General features: G+C 33.0%; 1 protein-coding gene across 1 annotated transcript; it reads right to left on the bottom strand.

The window, feature by feature from the left end:
* Nucleotides 1-5,324: 5,324 nt before the first annotated feature.
* Nucleotides 5,325-15,995, bottom strand: LOC123704428 (transcription factor SUM-1). Its single transcript, XM_045652820.1, has 4 exons — nucleotides 15,718-15,995; nucleotides 9,997-10,128; nucleotides 6,609-6,699; nucleotides 5,325-6,345 (listed from the first exon to the last, which is right to left on the bottom strand). Exons 1-4 carry the CDS (start codon nucleotides 15,949-15,951, stop codon nucleotides 6,269-6,271), a joined length of 534 nt encoding a protein of 177 aa, XP_045508776.1. The 5' UTR covers nucleotides 15,952-15,995; the 3' UTR covers nucleotides 5,325-6,268.
* Nucleotides 15,996-16,377: the final 382 nt, after the last annotated feature.

The raw sequence follows: 16,377 nt of genomic DNA, 5'->3' as shown, positions 1-16,377 counted from the left end.
TTATATTAAAAAGTTAAAACCAATAGTTTTATTGATATTTCTAAAGAAAAATATTTATTTTTTATCTTTCACTACAAAAACTAACATCGACTCTTTGACTTTGACTATGTTTCTTCAAAAATATAGACTACTTCTTCATTAGATATTTTTTTTACACAAAAACACATAACTAAATAGCAAAAAAAAAACAATTCAAATGTAGTTCCTGAGATTTGCACATTCAAACAAACAAAGTTTTCAGCTTTGTATCGAATTTTGAAACTTCAATTTTTACCAGTTTTTAAACGTTGTTATTATTTACTGTAGTAGTAAATCTACATTACCAATTAATATTATTTTAGGTAATTTATACGGATTTTTAAAAGAATTTCTTACGGTTAAAATTTAATGGTTTAATTTAATGGTGTAATTATTTTTTATTTCAGTATAAAAAGCGTAAATTTTAAAGGTTTCGATTATGTGTATAAAAGTTTATTTTTTATTTAAGTAATTATTATTATGAATATTAATACAAAATCTCAATACATTCAGTTTGTATATGTTATAATTTAATTATGTTTCTCGTTCTAAGTTATTATTAAAGAGGTTTTAATGGCATTATAAGTTTTATGAAATACTAGCTGCGCTCCGTGGTTTCACTCGCGTGACTCCGCTACTATTGGTCCTAGCGTGATGATATATAGCCTATAGCCTTCCTCGATAAATGGGCTATCTAACACTGAAAGAATTATTCAAATCGGACTCAAGTTCCTGAGATTAGCGCGTTCAAACAACCTCCTCAGCTTTATAATATTACTAGCTGTTCCCCGCGGTTTCACCCGCATTGCTCCGCTCCTGTTGGTCCTAGCGTGATGATATATAGCCTATAGCCTTCCTCGATAAATGGGCTATCTAACACCGAAAGAATTTTTCAAATCGGACCAGTAGTTCCCGAGATTAGCGCGTTCAAACAAACAAACTCTTCAGCTTTATAATATTATTATTGATTATTGATTATAGATTCTATAAGTATTAGCTTTCCGCGCGGCTTCGCCCGCTTTGTCTAAAACCTTATAAATTATAAACTTAAACCTTCCTCTTGAATCACTCTATCTATTAAAAAAACATCAAAATCCGTCGCGTAGTTTGAAAGATTTAAGCATATGGACATACAGACAGGGAAAGCGACTTTGTTTTATACTATGTAGTGATATTTTAAAATCAGTCGAATAGTTTTAAAGCTAAAGCGTGTCAAACAAATAAATAAAAAGAAAAATATTGTTTTTTCTGTAATTGAATCATAGTATTATTTGTTTTTCTAATGGTATTTTATTATAATTAAAATTAAAACCTCTTTAATACAATTTTTTAACTACCTATTTTATTTCAGCATTCGTTCTCTTACACGACTAATGTTTTAAGACCCTAAATGCCAGAATTTTAATTATGAATGTGTTTAAAATACTGTTTTTTCATCGAAATTGGTTCAGCAGTTTCAACGTGATAGACAAACATTTTTAATGTATTTTTAGTAAAGTATTGTATTAAAATAATTAAAATGTCTGGTGTTTAAGTTAATCGTTATTATTAAGTGTACGTAGGAAGGTATACTTGTAAATATATTTTTGTAAAATGTTACATTTTTTTATTAATTACAATGTTTTAAAAATATGCGTTTTTTATTTATTTCCTACTCCTCTCCTATATAAATATAGACCTATGATGGAATTAGACAATGTAAGTTTTGGGTTTCCTACTTAGAATGAAATTAATATTTTTACCTACCTATCTAAATCTAAATATAATATATAAATCTCCTGTCACAATGTTTGTCCTCAATGGACTCTAACCGATTATAATAAAATTCGCACACCATGTGCAGTTCGATCCAACTTGAGAGATAGGATAGTTTAAATCTCAAATCGTTTTAGAGAAAGCGGGCGAAGCCGCGGGCGGTAAGCTAGTAATGTATAAATACTTGAAAAATCTTCAATTGGTATGTTTCATTTTTCGGTCATTGAGTAATTGAAATATCGTTCTGAAGTCACGATACATATAAATATTTCATAGTATGGGTTAATTTTGTGCTTTTGCAAAGAGAAAAGTCTTACAATAATTCTGCTTAATTACCTATATCAAATAAAGCTAAACAGATAGATCTTGTCTGTATGTACTCACACATTCGCAGTATTTACGAAAGATTTTTGATTACAAGTAGGTAGCCTATTATAGGAAAATATGCTAAAAAGTATATTTGTATTACTCTTATCTATAAAACATACATATCCACTTATACATTCACAGTATTGACGACTGTTTATGATTACAAGGGACCTATAGGTGCTAAAAAGTATATCTTTCTTAGTTCCTATACATATAACGTACATATTCCAACGGTGAAAAAATATTCCAGTATCCAGTATTTCCTGAGATTACAAACTCTTCAGCTTTACTAATACTAGCGACCCGCCCTGGCTCGCCCGTGGTACATACATACCTAATATTAACGTTTTCTTTCCATAAGAACCATCCTCGTACTTCAATGAATATAATAAAAAAGAATTAACGAAATCGGTTCAACTTTTGCACTTAGCAACACAGGCGATTCATTTTTATAATATAGATAAATTATTACTATTAAAATCACGTTCAATAATTAATTAATCTCCGAAAGCACACATATCATTCTTTCGTCAACGTTTCAGAACGTATTGTCGCTTGTCACAACTCATATGTCATTTATCCATCATGGCCGACACGCTAGCAGCTGATTTATTCGCTAACAAATGATTTAATGTGTTTGTTCCATGAATGATTTGTTCATTGAATACGATTTTGCTCTTGTTTGTTCTACTAATCCATATCTAATTTTAGGTATAACTTAAATATATCTTCCTATATAAAAAACTAGCTGCTCCGCGCGGTTTCACCCTCGTGGCTCCACTCCTGTTATGTTGACTTGGTCGTAGCGTGATGATAATATAGCCTTCCTCGATAAATGAGCTATCTAACACCGAAATAATTTTTCAAATCGGACCAGTAGTTCCCGAGATTAGCGCGTTCAAACAAACAAACAAACTCTTCAGCTTTATAATATTAGTATAGATATAAAAAAAAATGACTTGAGCACTGCTTGAACGGTTTGAATGAATTTTTGGTATGATGGATTCTTAGGATGGATTATTCTCCGCTTGGAAACTGTAAAACTGTAAAAAATCCTAGGCCGAGGTAGGGCAAGCATCTATTATTACCTACCTATAATATTATATAGATACCTATTAGAATCTGTAGGTATGAAATTTTGTACCGAGAAAGATCAAGTCTGCTATAATCAATTACCTATTATCCTTTTGTATTTGTGATCAGAGTAGTTGGGCATAGAGATTGTTCGTAACATTTTAATGTCGGAAAATTGTGATCAGTAACATTTGCTTACAATTTGGTATACAATTTTTGATATGTATCGTGCAATAGTATACTTCCCTAACTCCTGAAAATTTAATACCAATCTGTATTTAAAGTTTTGGTACAGGAATTTACAATTATTAGTATTCGCATTTTTAGACCCTTTTTTGACAAATGGGTACCTACTTAGTTAGAGTTACATCGAAAATATTGCATTGCAATACCCATTTTAACATATCTTAGACACTTTAAATCATAATCCATGATAATAATAAACAAATCAAGATAAATATAACTTTAATCGCACGAGTAAATCTTACATCTAGATGCGTTTGCGACGGAAGGCGTGGTTTGGCGATCATACAAGCCACGCCTAAGATCACTTCCTACTTGTCTATCATAATCACAGATCATAATAATATGTACTGGTAAATGTAATTACAAATTGTATGATAAACGTCTGGTAATATTCTAGGAACAGGCTGTTTTTAGAATATAATTTGAGCTAGAAGTGTATTAGGGTTATGTTATGACTTATGTATGAATTATTATGATAACTCTTTAGATTTTTGAAATTGATTCAAATGCTTTTAAAATAGAAATTTTTAAAGGATAGAAAAAAATCAAGGTGATGCTGCGGAATGACGAAAGACGCGGGTTCCAATCCCGTCCCGCGATCGAATTTCTATCTTTTTTTTTAAATGTATAATTATCTAGCTTTTCAACTGTCCTATGAATTTAAGATCTGTAGAGTGGTGCTGATGTTTGTCTTTTATTTGAAACTAGCGGTCCGCCCCGGCTTCACCCGTGGTACATATTTCGCAATAAAAGGTAGCCTACTTATGTCCTTTCTCGGGTATCAAAATATCTCCATACCAAATTTTATGCAAATTGGTTCAGTAGTTTAGGCGTGATCGAGTAACAGACAGACAGACAGACAGAGTTACTTTCGCATTTATGATATTCAAACTCAAACTCAAACTCAAACATTCATTTAATCAATTAGACTACTATTTAATTTAGTAGCACTTTCGAATCGTCATTACATAATTATTTTAACATTTACCACCGATTCGGAAAGCAGTGATCTATGGAGAAGAATCGGCAAGAAACTCCATAGTTGCTCTTTTAAAATCATGTCGATATTACATAATATGTAACTTATATCTAAATACATAATATATCATAATATACAAAGAACTGTCCTGTGGTTTTTACGCGACAACCCTCCATGGGTTTTTACTTTTTATCGTCCATATATTCCTGAATACTGTAGTACGCTCTCTGAACTAGTACATTTTTTATATAAGTTTTAAATTTAGAACTACTAAACTCTCTAATATTATGAGGAATTCTATTGTAAAAGCGTATACCTTGACCCATAAATGAATTTTTAACTTTAGCTAATCGGAAAAATGGCATATTAGTAGGGAAGTACCTTTTTGAGTGAGCACCCATCAATAAACTGACCGCACCTTCTTACGCTTTAACCAAAAGCGACAAACAATAATTTTGGATTTTACTTTAGTCTTAGGTATACCTATTAGGTATGTAGAAAATATAATGAAAGTCCCATGTCCCCTAGTGGGGTAAGGGGAAGATGCATTATAGGTACCTACATCTGTTACACTGATCGATTTTCTTTAGGGACAAGAAGATCAGCTTTCTGTGTTTTGCTAGGAGACATTTTTGAAATGAAACTTATAAAATAATAAAAATATTAAAATTGCAAGGTCGCGTCATGGGAATACCGTCACGTCATGGAGTAAGTAGACATTGGTATCTTTCAAAGAAGTTTCAATTCTGACACGTGTGCTCGACGCAAACATTTTTTTCTTCGTCTTCACTAATTGGAATCGAACCCAGGACCGGACCACTGTGCCAAGGAGGTCGAAATAGATTTGTAGAAGGTGAAATAAAAAACAGTTTTTCATAAAAACATTTATTACCTATATCTAGTGAGCAATAAGTTAACTATACAATATAAGCACAGACAATGTAATATTTTCTAGGTAATAAGGCACAGACTTATTATTCTACATTTATATAAATTAAATGTACCTACAGTTTCATTTTTCAATATTTTGATTATAATAGACGTTCGAAAAATGTTTGGTTTAAAAAAATTGAGAAAAATTACGAAAAATGGGTAGGACCTATCCAGTTTCGAAAATGTAGGTAGGTACCTAATGTAGGTAGGGTATTAAGTAAGTATACATATATTTTTATAAAATCCTAGCTTCAAATTGTTTGTAACGAGACTCCTCTGAAACGGCTTGACCGATTTTGATGTTTTTTTTGTGTGATAAGGGTGTCTAGGCAGTACAACGTTCGTCGGGTATTCAACATAATTACCTAGTTTTTACATAGATATCACAATTTTCGAAATTACCCACTTTTATATTACAATTCGATCACTTACGAATTTACAATAGACATGTATCATGTAAGTATATATTAGGTACTAAATACTGAAATTGTATATATTCATGATGGTACCTAAATGATTTATTTCTATTTTTAATATTCACATAATACAAGAAAATTATAAGCTATGTAAGTAATTAAATAATATTTTTATAATTTGTACCTACCTTCTTTTTTCTAATCGGACCCGTGGTTTCTGAGATTAATGCGTTCAAACAAACAAACTCTTCAGCTTTATAATATTAGTAACTATAGCTCATATCTTGACTATTTGGACATAAATTTCTTGTATCACATGAATATATTTATAAATAAATAAATTATAATAAAGAATATATAATAAATCTGATTCTATATTATAATGGCTGTTTAGACATAAATTTCTTGTCCAATATATTTTAATAAAGTTAATTTAAACAATAGAATTATCTAGATTGTAGCCTATACACAAATGACGTCACGCGTTGTCTTTCGCCAAAGCTTGTACGATACAACGCAATCGAGCTAAACTGTTTAGACCACATGGAGATTCACCTGAAACAAATAATATTTTATTATGTGAATAACTACTTCTTGGGTTAATATGCTTCTTTTCGAGTGTTGTCAGGAAAAACAACTGAGAGTCTTCAATCACGAATTTCAGGAAATTCAACAAGAAAATACTTACTTAGTAGTTAGTTAACTAAATGTTTCAAATTATTGTAAATGATTGAAAATTGTCCTGAAATATTTATTTATTTTCTACATACCTAATACATACATAAAAATAATAAAATATTGTATAGGTAAGTAGTTACCATTTAAAAAGGGTTTCTCTCTATCAGATTTTTCTTTCTCAGTTCGCGAACTTGTCGGCTCCACGTAGTTTTTGCAGCTTTCGGACTCCAACTGTGTTTAGGCAAAATAAAAATTATAAGCAAAAGACAAGCATACAATTAAAAAAATATATACCGGCCGAATTGATAACCTCCTCCTTTTTTGAAGTCGCTTAAATAGTTCATTGATGTTTGTAGTATGTTTTATGGCGTAGTTTTTTGGTATAAGTACCTAGGTACAATGTGGAAATTTTCAATGGGCCCTGGAGGGAAAGTATTTAAAATACTGAAGAAAGCGAGGAAGCCTATAGTAGGCTATATATTACTTATATCACACTTATATCATCACGCTAAGACCAACAGTTTGCTTTTGCGATGGTAAGGAGATGTTTTATTTAGCTTCTAAAGGAAAACTTCAAAAGGAAAAAAACGGCACCCATAAAGGATCACTTTGTTATCCGTCCGTCTGTCTGTCAACAGTTCAACACCCTTTTTCTCAGGAATGCGTGGAGGTATCAAGCTGACATTTATATCGAATAATCAAGTAATTTGTTTTGTTTTGTATTTATGCATTGTTTCCAAATAAACGATTTTTAGTATTTATGCATTGTTTCCAAATAAACGATTTTTATTTATTATTTAAGTCTACGGTCCCGTGATGCTGTGAAAAAATCAAACTTATAAGCCAAAGCTATCAAAATATACAGTCGTTTATGCTGATAATAATCATCTTGAATTATTTTTTATACTTTATAATCTTTTACAAATGGAGATCCTCGTATTGAAAAAAATGTGTGCGTGTTCTAGTGTACACACGTAAGAAGTGAAACTTCTTTATGACCTAATTTTTCAAAAAATAATTTACTATAAGCAACTTTACAGAAATACGTCGAATCACGCGTGATAACTGATAAGGATAAGAAAAAGATGGCGCGTAACGGAAAAATGTTACGCGTAACTAAAAATGTTACAATAAATTATTTTCCAACCCCGATAAAGAAGTTTCACTTCAATTAGAAAATGGGAGTTTTATCGACATTTCACATGAAAAACGTCAACCAATTATAACACGCTCGTGCAGCCATCTTGCCGCGTGTTCCCATAAATCCACGCTGGCGTGGATTAATTGCTGTTTAACATCGCGACATCGCTTTCCGCACGCGCGACCGTCTATTTCTGAACGTCTGCGATCGTCTATAATTACGCGGTTTGTTTTTTATTGAAATTATACGTTTTTGGACGAAAGAGGGTAATGTTAAAAAAATAGTTATGTGTCACAGTCATGTACTAGGTATTAACTTTTCATAGGTTTTTGAAGTGAAACTTCGTTAGGCGCGTTGAGAGTAAAATTTCAAGGTCTCGTCATTGCAATACCGTTACGTCACGGACGAAGGCAACGATTTTGGTATCTTTTCATCTTGCCAAAGAAGTTTCACTTTTGACACGTGTGCTCGGTACACAGTTTTTTTTAAAGGTTAATCTGTTTAAAAATAAGTATTTGAAAAGTGGCGCTAACGCCATTATAGTACTTACTCCATGACTATTATGCGCGAGTGTTCAAATACTGTGTCAATTTGAAACTTTACAGTTGCTTAGTTATCATTCTAGTTTTTTTATTCTTTGCAAGGTCTACTATTTTTTTTAATAAATTATAATTTTTATAAGTTTTAATTCTAGATCACACCTATAACTCATGTCTTTACTTTTTACACCAAACATTAAGTATATTCACACATCTATACTAATATTATAAAGCTGAAGAGTTTGTTTGTTTGTTTTAACGCGCTAATCTCGGGAACTACTGGTCCGATTTGAAAAACTCTTTCGGTGTTAGATAGCCCAATTATCGAGGAAGATTATAGGCTATACATATATCACGCTACGGCCAACAGGAGTGGAGCCTCGGCCCATGGGGGTGAAATCGCGCGGAGCAGCTAGTGTAGAATGAAATAATATACTAAAAGACGTGCAAGCTCCGTGTGAAATGAGCTTTTCAAATAAAACGTCCGCTAATACGCTTGCAAGTATATGTGACAGGTCGCGGTTGATACCTAGAATCTAGATTCTACAAATACTAACTATTTTATTCTCTTTGTATAGAAATATTTATACACTAGCTGTGCCCGCGGTTTTACACGCATCGCTCCTCACCTATTGGTCTTAGCGTGATGATATTATGTTGATGTATAGTGTATAGCCTATATGTTGACCCGACCTGTTAGTAATTTTAATATTGTTTGTTGTAGATCCATGCAGTACTTTTTGAGTTTAGCCCGGACATACATAGGTATAGACAAACAGACAAAAAATTTAAAAACTATTTTTTTGGTTTCGATATCGATGGCAGATCACGCCTCAAGTATTTTTTTTTTCAAAAAATATTCAATTTACAGTTTTGACTTTCCTATGATTTTATTTTGAACTAGCGGTCCGCCCCGGCTTCGCCCGTGGTACATATTCACGTTTTCTCTACATAAGAACCATCCTCGTACTTCAAGGAATATAATAAAAAAGAATTAAAGAAATCGGTTCAGCCGTTCTCGAGTTATGCGCTTACCAACACATTTTGCGATTCATTTTTATATTATAGATGTACAAAGCTATAAGATTATGTACAAAAAAGCCATTTCGTTCTATTTCTGAGGTACGAAGTACTTATGTTAATATTGCATGCCTATTTTAAGTGACTTCAAAAGGTGTTTTTTTTTATTTCACGTGAAAAGGGGGTTATATGGAAGCTTTAAAACGGATGGATAGGTTTTGATTTAGTTTTTTAAGGATGTTATCTGTAATGATGAAAGGAAAGACATATATCTGTTTGAAGATATTATTTTAGTATATATGTAGACATGTAGTTACTACATTTTATCCTACTTTATCTGTTTCACTGATCAAGTCTCTTTACGGGAAAAGTGACTAAGCTATGTAGCTACAATTTTTTTTAACTTTTCGCCAACTACCCGACTTTTTAGAATTAAAATTCTATCCTTTTTACCATTTAATTTAATTTTAGTCTGAAATTTTATAAGACAAGAAATATCATTTTTTAATCGCTATCTACTCATTCTTTCTATATTAAAACATATTTAGTTTAAAGAAGAGATATGTTCAAATATTTACCTAATATATAAGCTATATCAATGATTTATTAGGTAAATATACTCTATAGTGCCTCCTCAACACTACTCGCGAAGTTGAACGAGGTTAGACGAATAGAATAATGTAGAGAGGCAGTTCGGCTTACTTCGTCCAACTTTACCTTGCCTCGGCCGACTTCCGTTTGTTGTCGGTTTGTCGTAAAAATACACTTCTACCATTTTATAGTATTCTTGATTTTACAATAAGAGAAGAAAAGAAAAAGAGAACTTACTACAGCAGCAGCGCGTAGGGCTGCCTGTAACCTCTCTATATGTTGTATTGCAGCTCGTAATATTTCTAATTTTGGAAGCCGCCCGCTGCCAGCCCTGGCGCGTATTCTTAATTCTTCGAATGCTGCGTTTACCTGTAACAAAAATCTTATTAAATTTGTTTTATCGTAAAACCTACTGAGCTTTCGCGGTACAACCTACTAATATCTACATATTAAAAATGCGAAAGTTTGTGAGAATGGATGTATGTGTATGTATGTTTGTTACTCTTTCATGCAAATACTACTGAACCGATTACAATGAAATTCAGCACACATATAGAGGGTAACTTGGATTAACACATAGGATAGGTTTTATCCCGGAAAGCCCACAAAAACAGGAACTATACGGGTTTTCCTATGAAAACGCGAGCGAAACTGCGGGCGGCAAGCTATTATAAAGATAATTTAAACTAAATATCAGCTGTAGAGCTAAAAGCAAAAAAAAGTTACGAATTGACAACCCTCGTAGTTTTTGAGAACAAGAGTTAAAAATCATGTAGATTTTTAGTACATTACATATCTAATATTAGGTTACCTACTAGATTTCCGCTCGCGTTTTCGAAGAAAATCCCGCGTATTTCCCGTTCCTGTGGGATTTCCGGGATAAAACCTAGTCTTATTCTGGGTCTTCAGCTACCCACATAGGTACCAAATTTCATCCGTGTTTTTGTCAGCCGATGAAACCGCAGGGCACAGTTATATTTTGCAGTAATTGACGCCCATCGTAATTTGCTAAATATATAATATAATAACAGAAAATGTTATTTCTCCTGAAATATATATCTTCCAAGCCATTTAATTCTCGTAGTTAAAAATAATATAATTATACGTGCATGAGTGCCTTCCTGTGATACGAAGCGTGTCTAATAGGCCTAATCTAAATCTAAACTTATAAATAACAGTTTTCATGAGTTTCAGCATTCGTATGAATTAAATGATTTTTGAGAAAATAAAAAGTAACTAAGTAGGTCACGCTTTTCTGTGTTTTTAGTGAGATTCCGTTTTTCAGGTTCGTAAAATAATTTGTGTTAAAATTGTTTAGGTAATTAGGCCATAATCACTACATAGTACCTACAAAGTCGCTTTCTCTGTCCCTATGTCCCTTTGTATGCTTAAATCTTTAAAACTACCCAACGGATTGTGATGCGGTTTTTTTTAATAGATAGAGTGATTCAAGAGAAGGTATATAATTTATTAGGTTTTAGACAAAGCGGGCGAAGCCGCCGGCGGTAAGCTAGTAATATTATATTTTTTCTATCTCCAAATGTCACTTTCAGGCCTACTTTACGATACATATCTTGAAACAAAAATAGCATTGTCAATAAAGATTCCAATATACGACTACATCTTATTTTCACATAAAAATAAATTTATTATACATTTCAAAGAGATTTTATTTTTTTATCCGTGTACCGTTTTGTAAATGTCGTTAAATATTATGATGGTTGTACATAAATCTGTCAAATCGTATATGAGGCGGGTTATTTAGAGTTTGAGTTATCTGTACGAATAAATTAGATTATAGTAGGTATGTAGGTTTTTGAGAGCTTACAAGAAAACTATAGAAAATGCGAGCAATGATCATGATAGGGAACACCTTTGTCCTGCTTAATATTCCAAACGGCTAGACTGATTTTGATGAGATACGTACGATACGTATAAGTAAATAAATGACATAAATATTATAAATAAAGTTTTGACTTGATCAAAGTGACGGGGAGCCGCAGGAGTCAGGCCGCTGGTGATCGCTCGTTATGGAAATCTTTGGGGGTGAAAGTTTTCAAATAATTGAGATAAAATGGGGAGAGTTTGATAAACCTTGATGTTTATTTGGTTGAAATTACGAATGACTTTTGTGGTGTCTAGTGTCTACTTTTAATTGTAACGTAAGTAGTAAGGCAGAAAGGTATTCTAAAATAACAATTAATGATTTGTTATTGTTGTACGATTACCTACTTTTTAATCCCTAATTTCACCGATTTCAAAAATGCATTTATCACTGTTAAAGAGAACTCGACCAGCTTAATTATTTTTCCATTCAAAAACTACTTACATTTTTATTTTTTACCTAAGTAGTTAGACATGTATTATTATTTCAGCTATCTGTGTATGATTTGATGTTTTTTTATTAAGCTATTGCATAGCTTCTATCGCGGGCCTTGAGCGCGGGGACCGAATCCAGAAATTCCGTACACAAAAAACCTCACGCTTCCCACTCCGACTGGCTGAGGTGTGGCTTGAAGGCATAGCATGCAATTTACCGCGGCAGTCCCCGAGTGCCACACGTCTTTTTAATTCATTACTAGATTGATTCAAGAGAAAGTATTTTATTTATTAGGTTTTAGAATGCTCGCTGGTTTTAGACAAAGTGGGCGAAGCCGGGGGCTGAGAACTAGTAATATAAATTCATCTCAACAAGGTTAAAAGATTTATTTTCGACATTAACGAATCCCATATATATGGGATACATTGTATCGCTTTTAAAGTGTCCCTCGGGACGTAGTGGGACTAATTGCTTACGTATGGGATTGTGACGTCACTTAGCTAACTTGGAGTGACTTATGAAGGAATGTTTTATCTTTAATGGGTTTTAAATTTAGTAGGTTTGAAGTAGATATAAATAGTTATTTATAAATTATTATTTTTTTCGTGTATTTCAAGGATATCAAAATAACGTTTTTGAAACGCATGTAGACCGTAGTGCCTATGACAGTATATCTTTGAAAACGCGGGCGAAGAGGCAGGCGGAAAGCTAGTACTTACCTTTTTTTTTTTTATAGTGGAGAATGCATTTAGGCATACCCAGGGCACTCGGGGAATGAGCCCTGGGTTATGTCGGACTCACCCTGAGTGCAGGGACCTACCGACTAAACTCCACTGTGTTCCGCCCGCGCCGTGCCGCTTTATAGACGGGGCCGCGGGTATTCGGTAGAACCGCGTCCGCGAAAGCTAGTACCTACTTTATAGTCATGATGAAACCAATCGAACCAATAAGTAGGAGCATCAATTAAATTTTCCTTATTCCTTTTCAGAACAGACGAAATAACATAATAATATCTAACAAGCATCTAAATTAAAACGTCACACATCCCATCAATTCGATAATCCCACCTACGTGACTGAATCCCATTTTTACACCTCCGGGTGGATTAACTTTGCCGAAGATTTATAGTGATTGACATGTGACGTAATTGTAGTCTTTGCTACGAGTAAAGCTATGTTGCAGAGATATGGTTAAACCAGCTATTTCAATAATAGCCTGGGCTCTTTGACTCGAGCAAGGCTAGCAAGCTGTGGGCTGAAATTATGAAGGTATAATATGTCGCAGCTAACTGGTTAAATCAGCCGTTTTATTAAAAGCCTAGTTGATTACATAGTACCGTCGAATTAAGTACGTTAAGTTTAAAATAAAAAAGCATTTAAGAAAAAAAATCTTATTTCTGATATACCTAGTAGGTAAGTTTTATAGAATTTCTAATTTAGTAAAACAAATAGTTTTACTGCTGCCATGATAATTTAATTATCCTCACATTCCTATTGGAAAGTGTTGAAAAATCTTTTTTTAAAGGTACCTACATCCCGGTATTTTTCAGGTAATAAAAAAATATCATGCGAAAAATTGATGGCTACTGACAACCCTATTCATCTAACGTAAAAGCAAAATACCTTCAATATATTATAGCATCAGACTAGACATGTAAAGTTATTTTCAATTAATTGTCAACAGATTTAAAGACATCAATTCGGCCCTACATCACGTTTCGAGATTTTAAGATTAACAGGAAATACCAGAGCAATAAATGTGTTTATATTTAAAGCTTCTAGAATTTAAATAGAAGCGAATTCAAAGGGTTGTCACGTTTACTATTTTGTTTATTTTTCTATATAACTAGCTCGGCCTCGCAGTTTTGCCCGCGTGGCTCTGTTTCTGTTGGTCTTAGCGTGATGATATGTATATAGCCTATACTCTATAGCCTTCCTCGATAAATGAGCTATCTAACACCGAAGCAATTTTTCAAATCAGACCAGTATTTCCTGAGATTAGCGCGTTCAAACAAACAAACTCTTCAGCTTTATAGTATTAGTATGGATTACATAATATATAATAACAATACAACAGACGGAAGAATTTATTCAATACATAAACATTTATTCACAAAAAAATAACATATATTACAACTGACAATCATAATAATTAACACCGAATAAATACACACGAAACACAGATGACAATTAAATATGTAGTAATCGACATATTGTTTGAACGTAACCGACTTCATAACACAGATTTAATTCAAACTTTGTACACTAATCAAGGATCGGTGAGGGTGACAATAACATAACTTCACGAGTGTAAGTGTGTTTTATTTTTAGTTTGCTCTTTAAGTATATTTTTTTTGCATCAAATTAATGCTCCAATTGTCAAAGCGCGAGCTGCAGTTAGTTAGCTAGTTTCGTGTTTTTATTTGTATTTATTCTGTGTTAATTATTATTTATTATGATCGTCAGTTGTATTATATGTAATTTTTTTGTGAATAAATGTTTGTGTAGGTATGTCATGTCTATGTCTATTACATAGATACATAAGATAAACGTTTGATATACCTACAAAACGGAAGCTCTCAAAATGGCATTTTTCACACTTCTACAACATTTTTCATTGCTGCTCCGCTAGCGTCAAGATATTATTTAACTTATAGTCGACTAGCTTTCCACTCGCGGCTTCGCCCGCTTTGTCTCAAAACGTAAATTATATACCTACTAAAACCTTCCTCTTGAAAAAACGCATCAAAATCCTTTGCGTAGTTTTAAAGATTTAAGCATAGTACATAGGGAGATGAGAAAGGGTCAGAGAAAGCGACTTTGTTTTATACTATGATGACTGTAGTGATAAATGTACAATACCACACAAAAATTATTTTTCAATTCGAAGTAGTACTACCTACTTCCTCTTATTCAAAAATTAAGTGCAATGTTGTTTATTTTAACTTAAGCCAATTAAATGCACAGAACGCGTCGTGGTATTTTTTTAATTGATACGAAATAAAGGAAACTATAAATTTATAGAGGAAACTACTTTCATTTTCATTTTATATAAAGCTGTTATAAGAATATTACTTTTCGCCATAAAATATCAATCATGACTTAATTTTCTTATCTTTATCAAAATCCAAACTAATATTATAAATGCGAAAGTAACTCTGTCTAGTCTGTCTGTCTGTTACTCAATCACGCCTATAACTACTGAACCAATTTTCATGAAATTTGGTATGTATATATTTTGATACCCGAGAAAGGACATAGGCTACCTACTTTTTATCCCGGGAAAATGACGCAATCCCGGAAATCCCACGGGAACGGGAACTATACGGGTTTTTCTTTGACTGTGCGGGCGAAGGCGCGGGTGGAAACCTAGTACATGATATTTTATCAAGAAAACTGCAATCTAACGTTTTGCAATCTTTATCTTATTACACATAGGTATAGTAGGGCCAATGTTTCAATCCCTGTTTAAACTTACCAGACCAATAAAGTATTACTCGATAAAATTAATATGTCACCTGTAAACTGTCAATTGCGGACAATAAGAATACATTTTGGAATGGTAGTTTCATACGTTATTCGAAGAATAAGTTTTAACCAAGGATTGAAAAATTAGCCCTAAGAAATATTCAAACTAACTTTCCGTAACCGCCGCCTCTCCCTCAACGTGGCTGCCTTCCTCCGATCAACCGCCGCGGTTTTCCGCTTACAAGCCTTACAGGCCCACGCCAAGCACCGCCTACTAGGCCCCAACACGTGCTGCACATGTTCATCCTCTTCCCGCTCACTTTTAACGTCACAACAATTCGAATCCTTATTTTTTTTAATTTCGTACCTGTCAAAATTGTCAAACATGGCCGCCGCGTAACTCATTTTGACATTGACAGTTATGTTTTCGCGCGCATCGCGCCGCGACACGCGACACACTGAAACAGGGATGATACACGCGGGATTTACAAAATATGCTCACTATTAATAAACTCCGCTTGTGTGTGTCTAATGTCGTTGAGAGATGCCAATTTATTAGTGTTTGGATCAAAATTGATGCCGACAATATTTTTTCTTTCAATTTGTGAGCTGAAAGCGCCGTGTTTTATGCGTTCGTTCGAATTCGAATTGATTTTTAATGGCCTATTCGGTGACGTTTCAGTGGTTATTTTTTTAAGTGGACGGTTTATTATTTTTAATTTGCTGTATTCTTAGAAAAAAAATCCTAATAAAATCTTTAAAAATTGCTATTAAAATTTAAAACTTTTGTCAATTTAATTCAAGTTTCGTTTCGAATGAATTTCTTTTCAG

Source organism: Colias croceus, chromosome 29 (assembly GCF_905220415.1).
Source record: "Colias croceus chromosome 29, ilColCroc2.1".
Taxonomy (NCBI): domain Eukaryota; kingdom Metazoa; phylum Arthropoda; class Insecta; order Lepidoptera; family Pieridae; genus Colias; species Colias croceus.
The sequence above is the reverse complement of the archived record's forward strand: the minus strand, read 5'-3'. Positions and strand labels throughout refer to the sequence as shown.